Raw genomic sequence first — 25,051 nt, forward strand, 5'->3', positions numbered from 1 at the left:
TGCCAATTAAATTTTATTTTTCCATTAATATCAATAAGGGAGACGTGAGAAATAAGGGAGACGAACAATCACTCAAATTTGAGAGAATACGAGAGAAGAGAAGAGAAGAGAAGAGAAGAGAAGAGAAAGAGTTTGAGAGTTTGAACAATCTTATTTTAAATAAGGGTAATTATGGCATTTCAAATTGCAAAAAAACATTTTAGCATATCAGTCATAGAAAAGTTTTTGAAATTTATCGGGGTAAGTTAGAGATTTCACATGTTTATTTCTCCAAACTATTCTTTTTAAGTTTTGATTTAAAAAAGTTCTTTAATGCACCCAAATGTATCTTATTTCTTTTTTCTTTTTTATTTTTTGCAATTTCCCATCTAATTTCTCCAACCAGCCTGCCCTCACAGTTCACAAGAATCGTTCTTCATCAGCTCCATCTTCTTCTTCTGGGATTTCCTCGTCTGATAGCCATCTTTTAAACGAAATAAAACAATACATATTCCTTTAGTATACATTTGTCCATTTTTGCCATTTAGATTTTATTGGGTGTTCCTTTAGAAATGAATAGTCTAAGCTGGGCTATCTTCGTTCCTCTGTTTGCTGCCTTCTTGATCACAACTGATGCAATCGTGCGGGAAAGGAGTCAACGCACAGAACGAATTTCAGGTAGGATTTTATAACTTTTGCTTTTACAAATTTTCACTCTATATTTTACGGCTTCGTTTGGTTCTATTTTTTGTATTTGTTGTCTTTCTTTCTGATCTGCAGTTCTAATTCATTTCTTGTGGTTTCTTCTTGTGTTTTTGCGGTATTAACCTTTGATTCGTTAATTTGTTATAGATCAACCAATTTCTCCCTGACATGATAGCCAATACCCTATTTCCTTGGCTTTATTTGCGACTTACATGTTTCTGGATATTTTAACGGGTTCTTGTCCTTATCTGGCTAGGTTTCTAGATATCCTTGTTTAAAAGGATAGATAGCGTGGTTGTGCATAAGTAATTGATCTGGGTTGAATTTCCGCTGAGGAATAAGAGTCATAAACTTGGAAAAAACTCCATATAATTGAGTAGACACTCAAGAAGATAAAAGAATTTCACCTGATGGTCTGGCAACTTTCGCGCTAACTGGCCTTGATGTCCAAGCCTCCATCTCTTCGTAATTTTCTTCTTATTTTGTCAAGGCATATGCCTTATTCACTATTCCGCCTTTTGGTCTCCTTAATGAGGAGACTATTGTCCTTGAGCTTGTTGTAAGGAATGTAGAGGTTTTTTGTTGTTGTTGTTGTTTTTATTTCTACAGGATGTTAGATAATATGATATTAAATTTGTCTTCATTTAGTATATGATCCCAGTCAGTTCAGTATATAAATTGGCTTCCAGCCTTTGTTTATTCATTATTCTAAAGATTGTCTTTGAATTCATGGAGCATTATACCACTATCTCTTGAGCATTAGTCTCTTCTTAGTATCTTTTTAGTGTATTGAATGAAAAGTTTCATTTCTGTTAAAAAAAAACTCAATGCTGTTTCCCTAACTGGTGGGACTTTTTGTGTAGTGCTTTTGAGCTGTTTATTTGGCTCCCTTAATGAATTGATGTTTGGTTGGTATAAGCCCTCAACGGCTGGAGGTTAAATAAGAAGATGAAGACTCTTTGGGGCTCTACAGTTTGAGCCCGTTTGTGGGGTGGAAAGAAATTAACATTTTTTCTAGATAATTCTTCTAAATTAGATATTTTCTGTGGTAATGTGCATCTTTTAGCCTCTTGGTGGTGCCATAGCAGCAACAAATTCTTTTCTAACTTCCCATTTCTTTGATTCTTCTTGGCTGGAAATGGTATGTACATAGTTTTTTGAGTGGTGGCAATCTCTTCCCATGTCCTTGGGGTTGTTGCCTTTTTCTCTATGCAGTACACTCTCAGGTTTCATATGAATAAGAAAAAAGAATTTAACAAATACAAAGCTTAACAGCTCTAAGCCTTTAACAACCAGCGGAGGGTGAGCTGCGCCCTAGGTTGAGGTGAGGGGTCGGACTCAGCAGTAGATGTTCGTATGAGTTCCTACAAAGGCAGCATCAGTTCAGCAGAGGCCCAGGCAAAGTTGTTACAGACTTGCAGGGAGTATAACATTTAATAGCTTATAAGAATACTAAATAACAGCACACTGTTAGCTCACCGATGACCTGTCTACGCTTAATGTGACATAAGGGAAGTACAAATCTGATTGGTTTCAACCTTCAATTTTATTTATCAACAGAACAAGGGATGTTTTGAGAGCTCCCTATCTCTCCAATTCTCCAGAGAGAACAATTACAAAGATCAATTTTCAGATGCCTCTCCCTTACAATCATACCTCTTATATATGCCCCCTCACGTAAGATCCCTCACCTTACCCTAACTTGCATCATTGTCCGGAGCCCACATACAAATAACTAACATCTTCCCTAGACATGCTCACCTCCCTTCCTCATATGCTTCCTCACATAAACCTTAGTGATATGGGGCCTAACAAAATCATACTATGTGCTGGTCTTGGCTGCCTAGATCTCAAGATGTCAACGTCATTCCTTTGTATTCTTGAAATTACTAACTACTTTCTGTGTTATAGCTTCCTCACATTAACCTTAGTGGTATGGGGCCTATCAAAATCATACTGTGTGTTGGTCTTAGCTGCCTAGATCCCAAGATGTCAATGTCATTCATTTGTATTCTTGAAATTAACAACTACTTTCTGTGGTGGAATTGATCTGTAAAGACTATTAATCCGTCTCGGAGGTTTTTACTTGCCATGAAAGTTTTTAAGTTACTACGCTTGTTTACACTGATGTAGGCAGTGCTGGTGATGTTTTGGAGGATAATCCCGTGGGAAGGTTGAAGGTGTTTGTCTATGAGCTTCCTAGTAAATACAACAAGAAAATTCTCCAGAAAGATCCTAGATGTCTTAATCACATGTTTGCAGCCGAGATCTTTATGCATCGCTTTCTCTTAACTAGTCCTGTTCGAACCCTTAATCCTGAAGAAGCTGACTGGTTTTATACTCCAGTTTATACAACTTGCGACCTTACTCCAAATGGTCTCCCTTTGCCATTTAAGTCCCCTCGAATGATGAGAAGTGCCATACAACTTATTTCTTCAAACTGGCCTTACTGGAACCGGACGGAAGGGGCTGATCACTTTTTTGTCGTGCCCCACGATTTTGGGGCTTGCTTTCACTATCAAGTAAGCCAATACTTTTCACTGTTATTTCCTCCTTTTCTTACTTTCCATCTTTGTTATATAACTATTTCCCATTAAATTATCTTTTTGGTGTTCGTTTTGTTTTTTTTGACATATTAGACTCTCCCTTGCAGGAAGAGAAGGCAATTGAAAGAGGAATCCTTCCTTTGCTACAACGTGCTACTTTGGTTCAGACTTTTGGACAACGAAATCATGTTTGCTTGAAGGAGGGATCAATTACAATTCCTCCTTATGCTCCTCCTCAAAAAATGCACGCCCACCTCATTCCTGAAAAAACTCCTAGGTCCATCTTTGTTTACTTTCGTGGACTATTCTATGATGTTGGGAATGATCCTGAAGGTGGTTATTACGCAAGGTATTACGGATAATCTTGCTTCTTTTTTTTTCAAGTGTCCAAGTCAACTTATGTGCACCTCAACCAATCCCATGGGACAACCTATCTGACCCAACTCGTAGGAAATTAATTCCTAGGTAGACGACCACCATGGATTGAACCCGTAACTTCTTAGTTAGTTATTTAAACTATGATAATTTTGCCTTTTAAAATGAATGCGCTGGATATTAGATAAGGTAGCTTAGGTGTCTGTTGGGAAGTCACAGGTTAAAGCATTTTTCTGTTTTATAACATCAAAAGTTCTTTTGATGTAAAGTTCTTGTTTGGTAATTTGTAAATATCGTTGTTAGGACGAACACTAGCAGAAAATAAAAGTGATCTTTTGCTATTTTCTTGTGTTTTCTTTCCTGTTTTTGTTATTTTATTATTTATTGCCACAAAAACCAGTTATTTGATGTTTGTCTTCGTAAGTTTTATAACCGATTGTTGTAGCAAAAAAAAAGTAGTTTTTTTTTAAGAAGAGAAATATATTTATATACTTTCTTGGTTGATTGTTTAGTTTTTATTCTTTATCTTTCAAAAATAACCAATAACAATAGAATATAATTTTACAAGATTAGTCTGTAAAACTGTATCTAAAAAATACACCCAAGTAGAATAGTTCCTTAATCTAAAAAACAGTTCTCTAATCTATCTATAAAGCACCATTTTTGGTATCCTAATCCTTTAATTGCTTGTTTGTTTGTTTTTTATTTTCTTCCTTCTTTTCTTGAACATTTAATACTTGAAGGAAGTCTAAGAGTTAAAAAAAAAAAACATGAAGACACTAGATATATTTCTGTTAAAAATGTACTAGAAATGTGGTCTTAATTTATTTGAGCATAAATGGACTGGTAGATACTACGAGTTGCCAAAATTACAATATAGAACATAGAAATGGTGGATGCTTTATCATCTAAATGACCTGAAATGCAATCTCTTCCGTCTCAGAGATTCAGATTGAGTCAATAACTACACAAATTTTACTTAAAAAGATGGAATAGAAGCAGATTCCATGGTATGTTACTAATCCTGGCCCCAACTTTATTTTGTAATCTAACAGAGGTGCAAGAGCTGCTGTGTGGGAGAACTTCAAGGATAATCCTCTTTTTGATATATCAACGGAGCATCCAACTACTTACTATGAGGACATGCAGCGAGCTGTGTTTTGTCTTTGCCCGCTTGGATGGGCTCCTTGGAGCCCTCGATTGGTCGAGGCTGTGATATTTGGTTGCATCCCTGTTATCATAGCGGACGACATTGTTCTGCCCTTTGCAGATGCAATTCCTTGGGAAGAAATTGGGGTGTTTTTAGACGAGAAAGATGTTGCTAACTTGGACACGATATTAACGTCCATCCCACTTGAAATGATACTGAGAAAGCAGAGACTATTAGCAAATCCTTCCATGAAACAAGCAATGCTATTTCCACAGCCTGCTCAACCTGGAGATGCTTTTCACCAGGTCCTGAATGGACTTGCCCGTAAGTTGCCTCACGACAGGAGTGTCTACCTTAAGGCCGGTGAGAAGATTCTAAATTGGACCGCAGGTCCGGTGGGTGATTTGAAGCCCTGGTAAAGTTTCAGTAAAAGCGTTTTTTTTTTCTCCACTCTATGGGTGAGGTGGGGGTTCAAACCTCTGCCTCGAGGTTTATAGTAAAAAGATAGACATTTTTTTACATCTATAGTGTAAATTTAGTATAATATTACACGTTTTTGCTACATTTGTAGTTATCTTGCTAAGTTCTGAGGAGGTTATAATTGCATCAAGATTAATTTCCAAGCTTCTTTAAGATATCAGCTATCGCCAAAGTCTAAAAACCAATTGCTGTCATCTACTTTTTCTGCTGCATCCAAACCCACGTTATTCCTACCCCCAATTGCAACGGTAACATCTTAAAAGTAAAAAGTAATTAATGATATACCAACATTTTAGAGTACTTATGTACCAACCTTTTCGAATAATGGTAAATGTAACAAAATTTTCTAAGCTTTTATTCATTTTGTTTTTATTTTCAATTAAACCCTTACAGTTACGTATTCTTGCAAGCAGTTTCTTTTTGTTCTTTTTCTCCTCTTCTTCACTATCCCCTTTTTGCTTTTCTCTCGTTCTTAGGCTTTGAAGCTTGGTTGTGAGACCAAGTTATAAATCAATATGGTCTCATGCTAGTTTATACAAATAATTAGAGAACAATATTGTATGATATTATTAGATAATGAAGAAGAAAATTTGAATTTTCTTCAAGACCATAAAGGAGAGGATTCAAACCTTTTTAATTTTATTAATTTAATTTTTTTCTCTCATTTATAACTTCAAAAGTTCTAATATGAAAAAGAAAAAAGAACTAAAATAGGTGAAGCAAATTTGAAAATATTTTAGATATGAAAAGGCTTATGAATGGATTTTAAGGATCTGATTAAATACTCCAAATCTACAAATCAAGCAAATTTATAATCACTAAAAAAATTAACAAATTAATTAGTGATAAAAGTCTATAATTAATAAATTATGTTCTATCGTTAATAAGTTCATTTTTTTCCAAACTCTGTTTTTAAAGTAGTAACAATAATCTAATTTTTATTTTCTCAGCTCTTTCGCATGCCCAAGCAATGAGTTCAATCCCTAATCCTTTGGTTCTTGAACACCCACCTCAACCTCCCCTAAAATTGAGCTGAATATCAACTTTCCCCTTTTTGGATAAACTACCAAACTGACTAATAACAAACTTAATATAAACTAACTACCATAATTAACAGCATATTTTATCTGATACAGATGGATGTTTAAGAAAATTCAGTCCATTTATGAGAACTAAATTGTAACTATTTAAATCACATTCCTGAGTTGAAATCAGGTTATTAACCTAAATATCATCCTCCAAACCAAATCGAATGCGATTAACAAAGCAGTTTGATCAAAACCAAATCAAACTGTCATGCACAAGGCTGAAGTTCCTATTAAACTAAATAAAAAAAAAATGGGGTAACCGTATTATCTTGCGGCTTCTACTTCATTTAGAAAGTCGATCCCTTATACAAAAAATTTTACCTTGGTCAAGATATGCATAATCCCAAAATAGAGGCCGCGGCGACCTGCATATTCAGCAGTATTCCATATATGTTCTTTGAAACAAGAGAACCATTTTGATCGCACTTCTATGAAATTAAGTAGCTCATTCCACATGATTTGAAGTTTCCTAGCCATCCATACATATATCTGCTCTAACCCCACTTTTGATAGAACTATTGCTTGAAAGCTAAAACTAAATACCAATTGAGGGATGAGATTCGAGAATGGAAGTGCTTGACAAGATTTCATTTAAATAAAATCTATGGCTGTTTAACTTTTCAGTCCCCACTTCCGCGACACAGTTTCTAGCTCTCAAAGCACAAAACAATTACACAAACTCCAAAATTCCTGGATTATTGATCTTCATCCTGCTCTCAGAAGCTTATCTCCCGTCGCTCTGCAAAAAATTTACCTGTCACTGCCTGATCTGGAAGTAAGGCAAGCCAGACGCCAGTGTCAGCCCCTTCCTCTGCTGAAATATTCCCAGCGAATCCTGTCATAGCAGTTTTCACCCAACCAGGGCAATAGCAGTTCACATAAATCTTATGACCCTCGGGTCGTTCGGTGAATTTTTTGGCCATTAACCTGGTGTATGCATTCACTGCAAGTTTTGATACAGAGTAGTCAGTTGACAACTGAGGCCACCCGCCAGTTTCCCAACTTCCATCTTCTACTTGTTGCAAAAAAGTAGACACAATCCTATCAATTACTTCTTCTGTGAGTGTATCCAAATTGCTTAGTAGTTCTCTAAACTCTACATTTTCCACTCTCTGTAATGAAACAACAAAATAATATAGAAGAAAATGCGAGATCAGCATTATAAAAATTCTAAAAACATATAAATTGTGGTCACTGCCAATTGAAAATTCATTAGCAGACACCCCCCACAACTAAACCATACTCGAATAAATATCACTGGGCGCTCATTAGTTCACATAAAAGAGAATAAATTCTACGTATGCATAAATTCCATCAGCGCCTAATGCCCCCCTTCATGTTTTTTAATTAAAAAAAAAATCACAAGGAAACTGCAAATGCTCATTCCCCTCCATGATCACTTACATCCCACAGAAGAGCTCTAATTTCTTATATTTTCGTAATTTGTGTTTTCATTTTAAAAAACTGTATGCATTTTCAAATAATCTTTTATCTGAAATACGTATAGCTTGTGCTTTTGCCCATGAATATTAATAGTTGCACAAAACAAGATACAATTACTCAGACCTAATTACAATACCAGCCCCAGCATTTCTTCATCTCCACTTGATCCATGAAATAGAGAAGACAAATAGAGAAGAAAAGAATTTTGAGAAAGGCAGTAAGAACTTCAACTTACATTCCGTCTGCCGTTCAGCTTGCCCAACCTTGAGCTGACATTAACAATGCGAGCACCAGCAGACGAAGGTTTCATCAAGGGGATCATAGCTTGTATCATATTTTTGGTGCCATAATAGTTAGTTGCAATAACCATCTGAGCAAACTCTACAGAATTACTAGACCCAAGATTGAAATTGACTCCAGCATTATTTATCTGCGGACATAGTTGCACGTAGATGGGGAATTTGGAAGTTATGTCATCTAAATCATCATCAACAATAATTCTTAATTCTTAAAAGATTTCAAGCACTGTTGCTTTTTTCTGAAGTAAGTGTTTAGTTAGAATTCTACATGTTGCTCGTGAAAGTTGGAACAGACTTTGGAAAATCAAAGCGGTCTCCTTTCTAGCCAATAAGACCAATATAAAGAAAAGTTCAAAGTAAGATAACTTGCCAGAATATCCAAACCACCATAGTTTTGTAGCAGCCAATCAGCAAATTGTTTGATGGATAAAGCATCCAAGACATCCAATTGATGAAAGGCAACATTCAGGCCACCTTCCTGTAAAACTTTAGCTGCTTCAAGGCCAACACAAACATCTCTTGAAGTCAAGATCACGGTCATTCCATGCATTGCAAATTGCCTTGAAATCTCAAATCCAATTCCTCTGTTACCACCAGTAACCACTGCAATGGTTTCTGTAGACCACCACCTGTAGAGGGACACAGAAACATAAAAAGTGGGCGTTGTTCAGAAAAAAAAAATGCTAAAAAGAAACCAAATCAGACAGATGAAGAGTGATACAAGTACAACATCATTTAGTAATGACGCTATCTGAATGCGTGACTGAAGTTTTAAAAAAAAACGCAAGAATGAAACTAGAACATGGTTTCTGTGAAGAATTTATCAGGAAATGGATAAAGAATTGTGATATCTTGCACGAAACAATACAGAGAAAGGAATATCTGCTACATGTAAAAGACTAACAGAAATATTAGAGAACCTAAATGAAGATGTTTTTTGTACAATGAGAATAGCATCTTCCGGAGTAAAAAAAAAAAAGTAAGGCAGTGAGAAGTAAATTCTGGATTAACAAACTATAATTTCATCTGGCACAAATGATGTAAGCTGAGGTAATTTAATCCGTACACTAATTGTGATAATACGCTTTGATCTCAAAGCCGAAGAGATTGAATTTAGTTGGGTACAATATACGATACAAATAATAAATAGTAAATAGGTGAGCTGAAATGGGTATCCAATAAATCGTGGTTCAGTTGTGAACAAACGAAAAAAGAATGGTAGATGCTAAAAGGACAAGGTCTGTGAGTTGTGATGCATCCAGACCTCTGGTGATCGGAGTAAGGAATGGTCCTGAGAAGGGATATTTCTTGCATTCTCTTTTCCCTTCGTTCCTTAGCTCTTTCCTTCTTGCCCATTTCCGTTTGTCTGAAACTTCCGATTAAAAACAAAATAGAAGAAGGAATCTACCGTTAGCTGGTTAGGGTTAGAGGCGGGAGAAGGAGGAGAGTTAATTTCGACGATGACCCTTCTATATCTGCCTATTCGTTCTTCATTACTAGCAAGGGGGATCCGAGGAATGCCATCTAAACGATTAACATCTAAAAACAGGGAAATCATAAGCCACAAAAACAGGGAAAACATAAACAAGAAACGACCACCATAGCTTTGTCCATAATTTGGGTCAAACCCCCTTAATTCTCGGAAACTAGCCAACTGATTCTAATTTACAACCAAGGTGTAAATGGATTGGGATGGACCGGGTTAGTAAATTACTTTTTTGGATCAATTTGAATTTTCGGGTCAATTTCTGGGTTAGGTTGTCTATTTATTTTATTTTATTTTTATATATTATTTATTAATTTAAAATACTTAAATTTGTCGACCATAAATTTTAATAATTAAAATTTTATAAAACTAAAATGTTATAACTATTACAAACTTTAATAAAATTTCATATTAGTATTAAATTATTATATCTATAAGTTATAATATATATTTTAATAATAGGATATTTTTCATAAATATAACAAATTGATAATATATTTACGACTGCAACAAATTAGGCGAATGTTGGTCAAATATTACAGGTTTGTCCCTTTTTATGGTCTTTCTTCCATTATTTGTGTACGAAGAATCCTAACCAAAATCGTTTAGATTGGAGTAGTCAAATGTAAACGATCGATACATAAATCGTAACGATGGTGTGCAAAAAAATCTTTAAAAAATTGTTTAGTCATATTTAAATTATCGTGTACGAAATAATCTTGAAAAAATAAATGATTGTGTAAACAAATATAAACAATCCTGTACCAAATTTAAACGTTGTGTACCAAATATATTATTTGTGGTTGACGTACATTTTTTATATTTTCCATTATGGGCCTGGCTTTTTCCGTTTTTTAAATTGTGTTCTGTGTAAATATTTTGTCGTTATATTTTTTAAAATACCCCTTCCTTAATAATATTAGAAATTTAGATTGGATTGGGTCAACTTGAATCCAAGTCAATCCTTATAATTTATTATTCAGGTTCTAGGGCTATTTGAACACTCCTATCACAAGCTCTGTATATATTGCCAATGATTTTGAACTTAGATGACTATTTTACATTTTAGTCCCCTTAATTTGATTGAACCATTAATTGACACTATTTATATTTGGTTACATGTTAATTATCTTTAATGAATAAAATAAGTATTGAACCATTCAAACCTAAAACTCCCTTATTTCTTGAAAAATTGACAAAATTAACAATATTTTAGTTTTACATTTAAAAAATAGTATAATTTTGGAAAATTTGTGATTTTGTTTTTCGGTCGAAATCGACCTCGAGATTCTTACCAAATTTTTTAAAAACTATTTCAATGAAATTTTTTAAAAACTATTTCAATGAAATTTTTTAGTTTCTCTCGACCAAGTGCGTCACTGAGATAGTAAGTTTTTTTATTAAAAAATAAGTGATATATAAAATGACCAAAATACCCCTAAAATACAAATCATTTGATATTCTCACAAAATATGCTAAGCCCTCAATACTTTTCTCATTTCGGTCGAGCACTAGGTGAGAACACTCCTAAAATCTTTCGAATTTTTCTAATTATTGCTTCCCCAACTTTGAAGAAGCCATCCTCGAACTCAAATTGGTCAAGTTGAGTTACTTTGTTTTTAGCTTTTTAGTCTATGTAAAAAGCTTTTTTAGCGTGAACTCATTTGAACAATCTCGACCTTTTTTACCTTATGAATTAACCTAAAAGTTATATATTCATTCGAATAAATAAAAGTGACATAATAATATATTTTTACCTTATGACTAATTGCTGTGTGATTTCTTTTCATGAATTGAATTATGGAGAAAAAAAAACAAACATTTTGCACATAAATTAGAAACATAGATATTTTTCAAAGAGTTAAAGAAGTATTTAATTAACAAAAAAAAATTAAACAAATTAAACATGCAAATGAATACAATAAGAATACATACAACAAAATTAAATTATGAAAAGAGGGGGAAAAAGCTCTTTCCCAGTCTCTTTTAACTTCTCTTAAATCCACTCATGAATTCCACTAAGTTATCTAAGCTCTTTTCATGAATACATTTAGCTCTATTCTAGTCTCTTTCAACTCCAAGTTTCTTAGGACTCTCCTAAGCTCTTTTCTAGGTTTCTATGAATTTACTCTTTTTGGGTATGTTTGGGATGAGCTTTAGGGAAAAATGATTAGGAAATTGACTCAAACCGTGTTTGAACCAAGAGTTATGATAAATGGAGATTAGGATTATCCTAATCCCCAATTAACCATATCTTCTCTTCTTTTTTCATTTCTTACAACCCTACATTACCCTACCTAAATAACCTAATCTAAATTCTATTATTGTTTTTTAAATTACTACAATTATAATTCTTCCCCCAAACATATAATATTATAACCCTACTATCATAATCCCACCCCCAAACACATACTATCATAACACTACCTTTCATGTCTTCCACCAAACACATATTACCATACCACTACAAAAAATAACATTTCCCCCAAACACATATTATTATAACACTAGGATTATCATAATCCTATGATTATTATAATCTTTTTCCTCCATAACTCTTTCCCTCCCCCAAACACACCCTTTTAGTTTATCTCGAGTCCATTGAGCTATTTAAGCTCTTCACCATAGAGTGTTCCTCTTGAGCTCTCTCTTAGGCTCATCTGAGCTCCTTTGAGCCTACTTCATGAGTCCCATTGATCTCTTTCTAAGCTCTTTATGCTTTTCTCATATGCTCCTCTTGGGCTCTCTTGTACACCTTTAAGTTTCTTTTTTGTTCTCTCCTAGGCATTTCATAGCTCCTTTTAAGCTCTCTCATAAGTTGTCTTACACTTTCTTAAGATCCTCTTAAGCACTCCCATAGGCTTATTTGAGCACCTCTTAGATCCCTATTCAACTCCTTCTAGACTCCTCTTAGGCTCTTTTTAAGTTCCTCTAAGCTTACCTCATAGGTCCCACCGAGCTCTTTTTAAGCTCTCTTAGGCTGTCCCATGAGCTCTCTCCTAGGCTTCTTTTGAACTCTCTTATAGGCTCATATAAGCTTCCCCCATGGGTTCTCCTGAGCTCTTTCTAAGCTCTCTTGGGTTCTCCCATGAGTAGCAGTGTGTTGAAAAAATTAACTCGAGTACCCCAACCCAAATCATTACCTTAACTTTGAGAAATTTTTGGTTTGATATGGGTTGAGATTCTGAAGAATCGACAAGTTTAGTTCGGTTCACAAGTTCATAAAAGTAAATTTTTTGTTCTACGGAATCAAATCAATTTTAAATATAATAAATGTATATACTAGATTTGAGGGTTTTCTTTTTTCATTCCACCTTTTCAATGCCACAACCCCTTCACTTCTCTTTCGTTTTTAATTTTTTGCCCATTGACGTCTCTCTTTCATTTTCTATCTCTCACTTTTGACATTCTGTCTTTTTTTGTATCTCACACCTTCTTTTGTTGAGGATCGGTCTTTCTCTTACGTACATTCACTAGCCCTGCCTCTTCTCTCTCGATTTTGGTGTCACTATGTAGTCAATCATTGCTCTGTCTCGACGATGTCTTTTGATTGCAAGATAACCATCATCTTGCTTGTTCAATTTTAGTCGAAGGCACATCTCTTTACTAAAAGATCAGATACAACCTAGTAATATGAGGGTTGGGTTAGGTTGCTCACTCTATCTAGGTTAGTTGCATTGAAGAAGTAATCAAATCAAAAATTCGAGTTGGTCCAAAAAGTTGCTCTAACCCAACCCAACCTGACTTGTGTACAACCCTACCCATGAGCTTTTTTGAGTAACCAAAAATTCACCCATGAGAAAAACACATTTATAGAATTTCCCTTGCGTAATATATTTTTGTTATATTTCATTATTTTACTTTTATATGATGGGCATGACTACAAATTGCTATAGCCAAAATATGTGGTCCAAACAACCTTAAAAGAGTTTTACAAAATATATAATGTCCAACCAACCTTAAAAAAGTCGTCATTAATAGACTTGTAATGAACACATGTGAAATTTATAATAACACGATTTTATAATTGATAATCACTAATAAATGATCCAAAAGATAGTAATATATCATTAGTAGATTATGCAATTATGTTTTAGTCCTTTTGTAAGTATCGTATTAGTTTTATATATTGCGATCCGACTACGTCATCCTTGCTTGTCTTGAATGCTTCTAGAAGTGAGCCATCGAAAAGGGAGGTGCACCTTATTGCTATAGATGACAACTTTTAATTTGTTAAGCATTTCTTAGCCATACTTTCATATCCTCAAGATTCCTATCATTTGAATGTGATATCGATTCATTAATGTCCACCTTCTAAATTTATGAGCCTATAAATTTCCTCCACAACAAGGGAGATGGAGAATCATTAACCTCCATTCCCAACCTTTATTTATAGTTAGGGAAGATTGGACAAAATGCCATTGTAATTTACATTTGGGGTAAAAAATACATCTAAACATTCAAAATTTTCATAAATATCATTAACTTAAAAAAAATTTTAAAAAATATATTTACAATTAGTGTTTTGTTTTCAAGTACTCTTGACCTTTAAAAAGATAAACCCTTAAACTTGAAAACAGTTTAAATATCATGAACATCAATATCTTGTTGCATAAATATCTATAAGCTCACAGTAACTTTACTTAAAAAAAAATAATAAAAATAAAAAACGATCTTACACTTGATCTACCTTATGGTTAGATCATACGTTAGTAGTTGAGTTTGTGTTAATAGGCAAACACATTTTTAATGTATCTTTGGGATTGGTTTTAAAATTAAAATCATTTTTTGTCATAAGAGAAATTGTAATATTTGAGCATAACAAATTGTTTTTATTTTTTGAAAAAAAAACCCTATTTATAATCACTCTGTAACACATTGTAGGTCACAACAATGGATAAATTATTTAATTTTGTTTTTTTTTGTGCAATTTCATACGATAAATATTGGTTTGGAATGATTAACAACATGTTTTAGAACTATTTTAAATTATGAAAAACGCTCCTTAACTTTGTGGGTCTGTAAAGAATATCCTAACTTTCAAAAGTAAAAAAAATGTACTTAAACTTTTGAAAAACATTCAAAAATACCCTTACCATTAGTTTTGGATGACAATGGTTAAAGTTTTGTTTAAAAAATATGTGAACTATTAAAAATTTTCATAAATACCCCTCAACTTAGAAAAAAAGAAATTATTATTAATCCAACTTTTACATCAAATTTCTTAGTACTCAAAGTAAAAACCAAAATTTGAAGTAAAACCATAGTTTAAATTTACAATCATGTGTCGATATTTTCAAAGTTTCATGAGTTTGATATTGAATGGATATTTTAAACCTTGAATAAAACATAAAATTCCACAAAAAAATACAAAACAATTCTTTTTCCTTGCAACATACACAAAAATATTTAGTCAAATAATAATAGTCTTACACTCATCGATCTATCAAACTACACTGTCTAATAATAGTCAAATACATTTATTTATTAGACAATTAGTTGTATGTTAATTACAAAACAAATTGTTGAGATTAAAATAAACTTGGATCAACGAGAATATTTGTTAATAATCAAATAAAATTAAAAACTTAAAATTTTGTTAGGTAAAAAAATTGAAATAAAATTTGGATCAATAAGAATATTTTTAATTTTTTTTAGATTTCGATTTTCACCCAGAATTAACTATAATGATAATGATACATCCAAAATGGTGTTTTTGATCTTTTTAAAGTTTAAAAACATTTTTGAAATTTTGAAAAGTTTTGTGCCATTTTTTTTTAATTTAACCTTTATTTTATTAAAACCTGTGGTTTATTTTTTTAACCAAACATAGAATCTCCATCCATCACATATCTGGTATAGAAAGTAATTATACCTAAAACAGGGGGCAGCAACATGGCGCTCTCAAGTTCGATTTCATGGTCCCCTTGCATATAAATTCCTCATCTCTCGCTTAATCTGTCTCTCGATCCGCCGCCCGTCGCCTATCGTCGAAAGAAAAAGAAAAAACGAAAAAAATTCAATCTTGGCTTCGGTCCGTTCCCTGTTTCCATTGCTTTCATCCTTCAATCTTATCAATTATTCAAAAAATTCAAGGTGACAGTCGCTTGGTATCGTTATTTCTGTAGATCCAAGGGGGCAGGGTTCCGATCCGATTTAAATAAACGTATGTAATTGTATAGCTATGAACATTTGTGCTTTTCATGTTTCATGATCGAGATCTTCTGGTTCTGCTGTTTAGAATTGATGATTTTATGCTCTATCTTCTAGAACATCTTTCTTTTTGCCAACGTAATCATCCTGAACTATTTATTTTTTTAATTTACATTTGCAATTCATTGGATCGTCGGGTAGATCTGATCTACAAACGTTATTTGCGGTGCTACAATTCAATCCATCGCGTTGTTGTGATCATGCATGTCGAAATGGATTGGTCATTCTTTCATGTCTGAGATCTCATTGTTTTGTAATAATTATTTGATTTGATGTCGACGTTTGATCTTCTCATTGTCATTTCAATCATAGTGATTCTCTCCCGGGTTTGGCTTGCATAAAGCATCAGGCCCTTTTTTCCTTTTAATTTTGAAATATTGTGGTGGGGATCCGCCAAAAATAACCGCGTTTTTCCTAGCATAATAACTCCTGAATTTGTCTCTAATTTCTTACTTTTGGTGGGTAGATTGATCTTAGCTGTTGAGATGGCATCATCAACAGCTGGGGCGACCACGGGATGGTATAGAGGCAGGGTGAAAGCCGTTCCTTCAGGGGACTGCTTGGTAATTACGGCCATGGCTAGCAGCAAACCGGGACCCCCTCCTGAGAAGACCATTACTTTATCTTCTCTGATCGCTCCAAGATTGGTAAGCGAATCAGCGCTATTTCCTTTCTTCTTTTTCTAGAGTGAATCATTTGTCTTATCGAGTTCTCTCTCTCACCATTTGCTGCTTCCAAAGTCTCTTCTTCGTGTGTGCATGAAGGCTTGTTGTATCATATATGTACAAGTACACATGTATATAGAAAATTTTAGTTTGATTTTGGAGGTTTATAATTTTAAAGGGTTAGGGAGATGAGTAATAGCTAACGACGACCACCTTTTTCTTGTTGTTTTAATTTATTTTAGTAGCTGCAAAGTTATATTATGTTGTACAAATAAATGCTAACGATGTGCTATTTTGCTTTGGATGCTTGGACATTTGCAGGCTCGAAGAGGTGGTGTTGATGAGCCATTTGCATGGGATAGTAGAGAATATTTGCGAAAACTATGCATAGGAAAGGTTATTCTAAAACGATTTCAGTCTTTTTCCAATTATTGCATGGACTGTATTATATGTTGCACATTATTTTGTCGAGAAGATGCTTTGTCTTGTAGGGGTGTAACTGTACATGTTTCCTGTAGGAGGTTGCATTTAGAGTAGACTATACTGTGCCATCCATTGGTCGAGAGTTCGGTTCAGTTTTTCTTTGTGACAAGAATATTGCAGCTCTTGTTGTTTCTGAAGGCTGGGCAAAGGTTATGTGCTTTTTGACTCTGTGCTTAAGTTGTCCATTTTTGTTATCTGGATTTTTTCCTTGGTATTATTGAAATTTTATATGCAGGTAAGGGAGCAAGGTCAGCAGAAGGGTGAAGTGAGTCCTTACCTTGCAGAGCTACTGCGTCTTGAAGACCAAGCTAAGCAACAAGGTCTTGGCCGTTGGAGCAAGGTTACTATTTGGATGCTTGGGTTCACACTCACTAATATGATTTGTTTTCTAAGTACTAATCCACATTAAATAAATAATTCGTTACCTCCAAGTCCTTTTTGAGTACATAATTAATATCCTTGATGATAAATCTTGTTTGTTACAACTTTTGGTGAATTTTAATAATAAAACATTGACTAAGGAAGGTTATGAAGTACATTTCACTTTATCGTATCCAGAATTGAAGAATAATTTTTCTTGATCTTCGTCAACAAATTCTTTATATTTAAATATTTCTTGCCACCGTTTGATTGGCTTGGAATTTTTTTTAGTAGTCCTTTAATACATCCGTCTCATAAGCAATCTGAGCATCTTTGAGGACGCAGGGAGGATGTATTGGAATTTTGCTCGTTTTGATCCTATTTTTTCCTGTTAACTTTGTTTTGCTCTTTCTCTATAATTATAAATGACAGGAGCCGTTTCTTAGAGTTATTGTTTGTTGTTATTTTTTGGGTTTAGAGTGCTTGCATCTCTTGTTGGCGAGTTTTCTTTCTTTCTTTGCACTTCAATTCCTCCTAATCGAAGCAGTTATCTGTGGTGTTGAACTATGAAGTATTGAAGAGTATTAAACTAAACAATACATGCACGAAGAGATGGTAAATTGTCTTGCAAAATATTTAATTTTTGTTTGTAGAAGATATTGATTATATTTTTTTGGTTCATCTTGTCCTGATAAGTTTCTGAAGCAAGCAATCGAAAGGGGCTGTTCAATATCAGCTCTAGTTTCATGTGGATAAATATAATTTTAAATGAGTGGTATGAACTGGTTATTTCTTATGGCTCTTAGATCTTTTCCTTTCTACTCAGGTTCAATTTTTGGATTTCAATTTTTCGTTCGTGGAGTTTCATCAATCCTCCACTCTTAATTTTGAATTCTTCACGTGTTAAAATGTTAACCATCAATCAAAAAATAGTTACAATTTCTTGATCTGTGATCTTCATGCAGTGTTCAATGTCTAAGCTAGCATGTCTTGCAGTCTTATATCTTGCCGAAGATATTTGTATGATAGTATAAAATACGAGATTTATGTAACTCTTGTTGGTTTCTTTAGGTTCCTGGTGCCAGTGAGGCATCAATTAGAAACTTACCACCCTCGGCCATTGGTGATCCCAGCAACTTGGATGCCATGGGATTGTTAGCTGTTAACAAAGGAAAGCCAATGGAGGGAATTGTTGAGCAGGTTCGAGATGGCAGTACTGTTCGGGTTTACTTGCTTCCAGAGTTTCAGTTTGTTCAGGTGTTCGTTGCTGGAATCCAGGTATTCATTAAATATTATGAGCAACAGGCTAATGAGGAGGAAGTTTTCTCGAGTTCAGAGCAAATCATTTCAAGGGTAATATATTCATTTTATTTTTACTTTTCTTAGGCCCCATCTATGGGGAGAAGGGCTCCTCCTGACACTGTTGCTGAAACGGACAATTCATCTAATGACCATAATGGTGAGGTTTCAGCTGAACCAAGAGCTACTTTAACTTCTGCACAAAGGCTTGCAGTCTCTTCTACATCATCTGGTGAAGTTGCTCCTGAAACGTTTGGAGTAGAAGCCAAACATTTTACAGAGATTCGTGTTCTGAATAGAGATGTAAGTCATCTGATGCTGATTGATATATTATTCTTTCAATTGGTCTGATTCAGGATGGATTTTCAGGTCCGGATTGTCCTGGAAGGAGTTGACAAATTTAGCAATTTGATTGGGTCAGTGTACTATTCTGATGGGGAAACAGCGAAAGATCTGGCATTGGAGCTGATAGAAAATGTAAGCCATTTTGTATCTTTTTGGGGTATCTTAACCGTACACATTTGTGCAATTCTTATTCGATATACTCCTGCTAACATCTAGTTCGTTTGTTTTGTTCCATGTTTAGCTAATTGCTTGGTTTTCTGCTTTTCTTATGTGATTCAGAGTAGTATGACATTTCAGTCTACTGTTCTTGTGGTATTTTATTATGTATTTCTGTACTTCTGTTGCTATTTGAAATTTGTACTTTCGAGGTTTTTTGTCCCTTTTTTATCTCAGCTACTGCATAGTTCTCTTTTGTTCGTTTCTTTGTGATTCAGAGTAATATAACAGCTACTGCATGTGTCTTTGAAAATATCCGAAGGAGTACTTCATCCCTACATTAAATGCAGGGCTTAGCTAAATATGTTGAGTGGAGTGCAAATATGATGGAAGAAGATGCCAAGCGACGGCTGAAGACTGCAGAGCTTCAGGCGAAGAAAACCCGGCTAAGATTATGGGCTAACTATGTACCTCCACCAACGAATTCAAAGGCAATTCATGATCAGAATTTCATGGGGAAGGTAATAATTTGTCAACCAGTCTTAATATAGATTAAGTTGCTGTTTTTGTTATATTATTGTTTCTTACCTTTTTTTTTTTTTTTTTTTATTATTATTGTTATTGTTATTTTTCTCTATCATCTTAACTTGGGGTTTGCAGGTGGTAGAAGTTGTAAGCGGTGACTGCATTATTGTGGCTGATGACTCAGTTCCATATGGAAGTCCACTTGCAGAGAGGCGTGTCAACTTATCAAGTATTAGGTGCCCAAAAATGGGCAATCCTCGTAGGGATGAGAAACCTGCTCCTTATGCCCGTGAAGCAAAAGAGTTCTTAAGAACCCGCCTTATTGGTCGACAAGTATGATATTAGTTACTAATCTGTACCTGGTGATTCTGGAGTGAAGTTTAATTTGAGATGGCAATTCTATTTGTAGGTTAAAGTCCAAATGGAGTATTCTAGGAAAGTCAGCATGGTGGATGGACCTGCAACTGCTCCTCCAGATTCTAGAGTGATGGATTTTGGATCTGTCTTCCTATTGTCTTCTACTAAGGGTGAGGGCGAGGACACTTCTGCTAAAAACAGCAGTGACCAACAAGCTGGAGTGAATGTTGGTGAGCTAGTGGTATCACGTGGTTTTGGCACTGTGATTAGGCATCGTGATTTTGAGGAGAGATCAAACTACTATGATGCACTTCTTGCGGCTGAATCACGTGCTATTGCTGGAAAGAAGGGAATTCATTCTGCCAAGGATCCTCCTGTCATGCATGTAACAGACCTTTTGACAGTAAGAAACTTTACCATCCACTATGCTAAATTTCTTATATCCTTCCAGTGTTAATAATGACATTTTTTACCTTATTGAATGAATTCAAAGTATCATGTGTTTGTCTCCAGGCACCAGCTAAAAAGTCTCGAGACTTTTTGCCATTCCTACACCGGAGTGGGAGGAGGATTCCAGCTGTTGTTGAGTATGTTCTCAGTGGTCACCGTTTCAAATTGTTGATTCCAAAGGAGACATGTAGCATTGCTTTCGCTTTCTCGGGTGTGAGATGTCCTGGCCGCGATGAGCCATATTCAGATGAAGCAATTGCCCTAATGCGTCGAAAGATAATGCAGAGAGATGTGGAGGTATTTTCCCTTTCCAATATTTTGGTAGATTCTTCTGATGCTATTGATCTAAGAATGGTTCATTTGCATAGATTGAAGTGGAAACTGTTGATAGAACGGGAACCTTCTTGGGATCCCTATGGGAAGCAAGGACCAACATGGCAGTGGTTCTAGTTGAGGCTGGCTTGGCAAAGATCCAAACTTCCTTCAGTAGTGATAGAATACCTGATGCTCACCTTCTTGAACAAGCTGAAAGATCTGCTAAGCGTCAGAAACTCAAGGTTAGACATTGAAAAAGATGATTGAGTCATGTCTGTATAAAATAATGCTGATTTGAGTTTTTGCAGATTTGGGAGAACTATGTTGAAGGGGAGGAAGTGTCCAATGGTGCAGCTGTTGAAAGCAAACAGAAAGAAGTGCTCAAGGTTTGCAGCTTGGATGTGGATGTTTCCGAGGAACTTTTTCTTTTTGCTGTTTGCTAACCTTTTCTATTGTCACACTCAGGTAATTGTCACCGAGGTTTTGGGTGGTGGCAAGTTTTATGTCCAGACAATTGGGGACCAAAAAGCCACTTCTCTACAGCAGCAACTTGCAGCTTTGAATCTTCAAGAAGTCCCTTTAATTGGTGCTTTTAGTCCTAAAAAAGGTGATATCGTCCTTGCTCAATTTAGTGCTGACAACTCGTGGAACAGGGCAATGGTGAGTGTTTGGAATATGCCTTCTTTTAAAATCCAATATGAACTTTCCTTACATTCAAAAATCCGATGTCAAATTTCTTTACATTCATACTTCTGCAAGGTAGTCTTACGGAATAATAGTTGTTAACATTAGAAATGGAGCAAACGAATTCATTTGTTGATTGTGTTCAAAATATGATTTATGATTGTATATAGAAGATATCAAACATCGTCCTAGTATCTTATCTGAAGGTAACTTGGTTTCTGTAGTTGGTCTGAGTTCTGGGTGTAGAAGACTGCTTTGCCTTTTGGGGTTTTTATACCAACTATTTTCAACTTAGTTTTGTTTGTTGTTCCTTTGATGAACAAAAACAATGTGTTCTATGGAATTGGACGTCAAAACTTTAGTTGCTGACTTTTCTCCGGTGTCCCAAGAGATTTAGGAAATGCAAGGTTTTGCTGAATGACCTCTTGGGATGTTGGGAAGGCTAATTTTAGAAGATCGTTGTCCACTTGTCCTGTGCTTGCCTAATTAGGGCCTGTATTTGGGATTGGTGTTTGAGTTTTTAGATCAAGGGTTTTAATTATAAACACTTTTATAAAAGTGTTTAATTATACATCATTTCATAGTTTGGTTTCATTTTCAAAAATTAATTTAATGAATGTTTTCTTTTGAGAAAATAACGTTTGTTGATTAGGGTGTTACATCAACATGTGACAAAATAAGTTCTGAAAGAAAAAAAATTATTAGGAAGAAAAAATTGCAGTCTTAGGGACTATTAGGAAAAAAAAAACTGAATACAAGAGACACAAAGTAGATAAAGAGAGAATGAAGTGGGAACAACATATATACAAAAAATTGGATAGAACAATAAGTAGAGAAAGATACACGAAAATCTAGACACAGAAAAATGGTTAGGTATTAGTTTTTGATAGAGAGAAGTTAGAAGGGACTGAATTTTAGTTAGAGAGAAAAACTTGATACAGAACATATGGGAATCACTTCACACTAGGAGGGTACCAAAGTGACTCCATTTTCCTTCCTTGCATTTTGAAATAGAAAAAGCAATCTTGGCACAGAAAAATGGTTACATATAAGTTTTAGATAGAGAAAGAAGTTAGAAGGATAGAGAAAGAAGTTAGAAGGGACAAATTTTAGATAGAGAGAACTTGATACAAAGCATTTGGGAATCACCTCACACCACAAAGTACTAAAGTGATTCCATTTTCCTTGCATCTTGAAATAAAAAAGGCGATCTTGAAGTGATTATCTTGGAATCACTCTCAGACATGTCAATTACTGATTAGAACATGAACAAGTGAATGCTATTTTCCAGTTAGATTGTACTTACAATTTAAAGGTTGATACTTCTAGTTCTAATTTACTTGTATAAAGTTCGTTAAATGGAATTAGTTCTCTGTGGCTTATTGAGGTTATATTATAATTATCACGGGTGAATAATTTCTTTCAGTCTTTGACTCCTATCTTCTTTTTTGTTCTCGCTTGTTGGTAGATCATCAATACACCTCGAGGGGCTGTCGAGTCCCTGAAAGATATGTTTGAAGTGTTCTATATAGATTTTGGAAATCAAGAGGCTGTTCCTTACAGTCGGCTCCGGCCGGTTGATCCTTCTATGTCTTCTGCCTCTGGTCTTGCTCAGCTGTGTAGTCTTGCTCACATCAAGGTTCCTAATCTGGATGAGGATTTTGGTCAAGAAGCAGCTGAGTATCTGAGTGATTACATGCTTAATGGTGCAACGGAATTCATGGCCACAATTGAAGAAAAGGATACTTCTGGGGGAAAAGTTAAAGGGCAGGGAACTGGGAATATTCTTATTGTGACCCTTGTTGCCGTTGGTTCAGAGCTTAGTTTAAATGCGTTGATGCTTCAGGTTCGAATAATTTCCCTTTTTCTCACTTTGATTTGATTTCCTGTTATATTTCATTTCAATTGTCAGTTATAATTCTTTTCCAATAGAGATTGAGATATTTGCAATCTTTTCACTTTCATTATCTGAATCATCTATCCTGATTGCAGTAAAAAATTAGAGAATACTAAGAAAAACGGAGTATTTGGGAAACGCAAAATATGCGTTTTTAATACAGATATTTGAGAGGAATTGTCCACCAAGCAATTCATCAATTATTTTGTTCGAAGGACTGTAATCCTAATACGAATGAGGATGAGTTTTATTATTTTGGATTTCCTTGGAGTTCGATTAAAATGGGAATTTATTGATGTTGTGTGGTCTAACGTTCACTATTGCTTATACGTTTTCGTGCCATGTGGGATTTTCAGGAAGGACTTGCTAGACTAGAGAAAAGGAAAAAGTGGGAATCCAAGGAGAGACAAGTTGCCTTTGGAAGTTTAGAAGTATACCAAGAGGAAGCACGGACAGATCGGCGAGGGATGTGGCAATATGGAGACATTCAGTCTGATGAAGAGGACGCCGGTCCTGTGAGAAAAGCTGGTGGCCGGCGTTGAAAGCATATATGCTCCCTTCGTAAAAGATTAACAACTTTATTAGTCTAAGCTTAATTAATGCTATAGTGATAATCACGTTTTTCCAGTACGAGAACAGAAGTGTTGCTGCGTAATGACCATGTGAAGTTTTGTCCTGTGCTATTTTTTTTTTTTTTTTTTTTTTTTTTTTATATATTTTATTCTGTTTTTATTTTTATATATTGGATGATGAGACTCTTTGAAAAATAAAAATAATAATTCGAGACGTTACAACAAGGCAATGATTTTCTGTATTTTCTTGTGAAACAGTGTATCATTTGTCCTTGCAGATTTTGACTTCCACATCTGATAAAGATGCTGTTCCTTAACGTTCTCTTTTCAGTTTACTTTTGTCCCCTGGGATTTGATAGGAATAAGGGATAACTTTTGTTTTCTTCCTGTTGAAACCCTCTCTTATTGTTTACCTATTGTCGTACCGAGGCAGTACATCGGGACAATTAAAGGGAGATGGGAAGGTTGTGTTATGATGCCTTATCCATGATCACAAAAGAGAGGAGGGTTGAGCTTTCTTCCAGTAGCTTTAGAATTAGATGCACGTTGATATGAAATATAAGCATGTTAGTTTCAAGTCGATCAGAGATCCAATGGATGCTTAGTTATCTATATTGGTATCAAATTTATAGTTTGTGCACGGAGTCTGTGATTGAATTGAAGGCTCCACAAGTGCATCAAGAGTGTCGCCATGGAAGGGTTGCTTGTATTTGTTAATCAGTTTTGGACATGTTGAAGTCAAACTATTTGAGACTTTAGAGTGGCCCTTTAGTGGGGTCGGCCCTTTCGTAATTGAAGCTTGGATGATGTCTACTTCCATTTGAGCTATCATTATTAAAGTTGTTGCGCACCCCAATTTCCAATGTGCTTGACTCTTTGGCTTTTGGATAGGTCTCTGAATGCGCGATGAACAATTATTAACAAGCTACTAAATTTACCGTATAATTTTATCTCTTTTAATATAATCCTGTCTTATTTAATAGCTCTGGTACATAAATGTAAGTTAATCTCATTAGTCTCGTTAAAATGGAGTTAACAATACCAATACATGGCCAATGTATGGCTAAGAACCATGCATAAATTCTTTCATACGACACAAATTTGCATGGCCATGCAAAGTTGCTTACTCACGTGAAGGCCTATATTTTGTCGTGCAACAATATCTTGAATTAAATGGGC

At 34.8% G+C, this 25,051-nt stretch overlaps 3 protein-coding genes across 9 annotated transcripts; 2 read left to right on the top strand and 1 right to left on the bottom strand.

Annotated features, from left to right (window-relative positions):
* Positions 1–221: 221 nt before the first annotated feature.
* On the top strand, positions 222–5,388 carry LOC103502269 (probable beta-1,4-xylosyltransferase IRX10L). 7 transcript variants are annotated; one of them, XM_051081472.1, is made up of 5 exons: positions 316–657; positions 1,900–2,361; positions 2,822–3,206; positions 3,338–3,579; positions 4,661–5,388. In XM_051081472.1, exons 2-5 carry the CDS (start codon positions 2,318–2,320, stop codon positions 5,172–5,174), a joined length of 1,185 nt encoding a protein of 394 aa, XP_050937429.1. In that variant the 5' UTR covers positions 316–657; positions 1,900–2,317; the 3' UTR covers positions 5,175–5,388. The 7 variants fall into 7 exon arrangements, with proteins under 7 accessions (XP_008464358.2, XP_050937429.1, XP_050937430.1 ...); XM_051081473.1 differs by having other exon boundaries at positions 1,981–2,361; XM_008466136.3 differs by lacking the exon at positions 1,900–2,361 and having other exon boundaries at positions 222–657; positions 2,818–3,206.
* A 1,361-nt stretch (positions 5,389–6,749) lies between these two features.
* Positions 6,750–9,727, bottom strand: LOC103502267 (uncharacterized). The gene is made up of 4 exons (XM_008466135.2): positions 9,330–9,727; positions 8,436–8,694; positions 8,002–8,196; positions 6,750–7,435 (listed from the first exon to the last, which is right to left on the bottom strand). Exons 1-4 carry the CDS (start codon positions 9,419–9,421, stop codon positions 7,040–7,042), a joined length of 942 nt encoding a protein of 313 aa, XP_008464357.2. The 5' UTR covers positions 9,422–9,727; the 3' UTR covers positions 6,750–7,039.
* Positions 9,728–15,462: 5,735 nt separating this feature from the next.
* On the top strand, positions 15,463–24,114 carry LOC103502266 (ribonuclease TUDOR 1). The gene is made up of 17 exons (XM_008466134.3): positions 15,463–15,717; positions 16,231–16,411; positions 16,751–16,825; positions 16,948–17,061; positions 17,148–17,252; positions 18,344–18,550; positions 18,659–18,874; positions 18,941–19,048; positions 19,423–19,593; positions 19,733–19,930; positions 20,007–20,357; positions 20,468–20,701; positions 20,773–20,961; positions 21,028–21,105; positions 21,185–21,379; positions 22,872–23,249; positions 23,657–24,114. Exons 2-17 carry the CDS (start codon positions 16,250–16,252, stop codon positions 23,840–23,842), a joined length of 2,967 nt encoding a protein of 988 aa, XP_008464356.2. The 5' UTR covers positions 15,463–15,717; positions 16,231–16,249; the 3' UTR covers positions 23,843–24,114.
* Positions 24,115–25,051: the final 937 nt, after the last annotated feature.

Source organism: Cucumis melo, chromosome 2, assembly GCF_025177605.1.
Source record: "Cucumis melo cultivar AY chromosome 2, USDA_Cmelo_AY_1.0, whole genome shotgun sequence".
NCBI classification, from domain to species: domain Eukaryota; kingdom Viridiplantae; phylum Streptophyta; class Magnoliopsida; order Cucurbitales; family Cucurbitaceae; genus Cucumis; species Cucumis melo.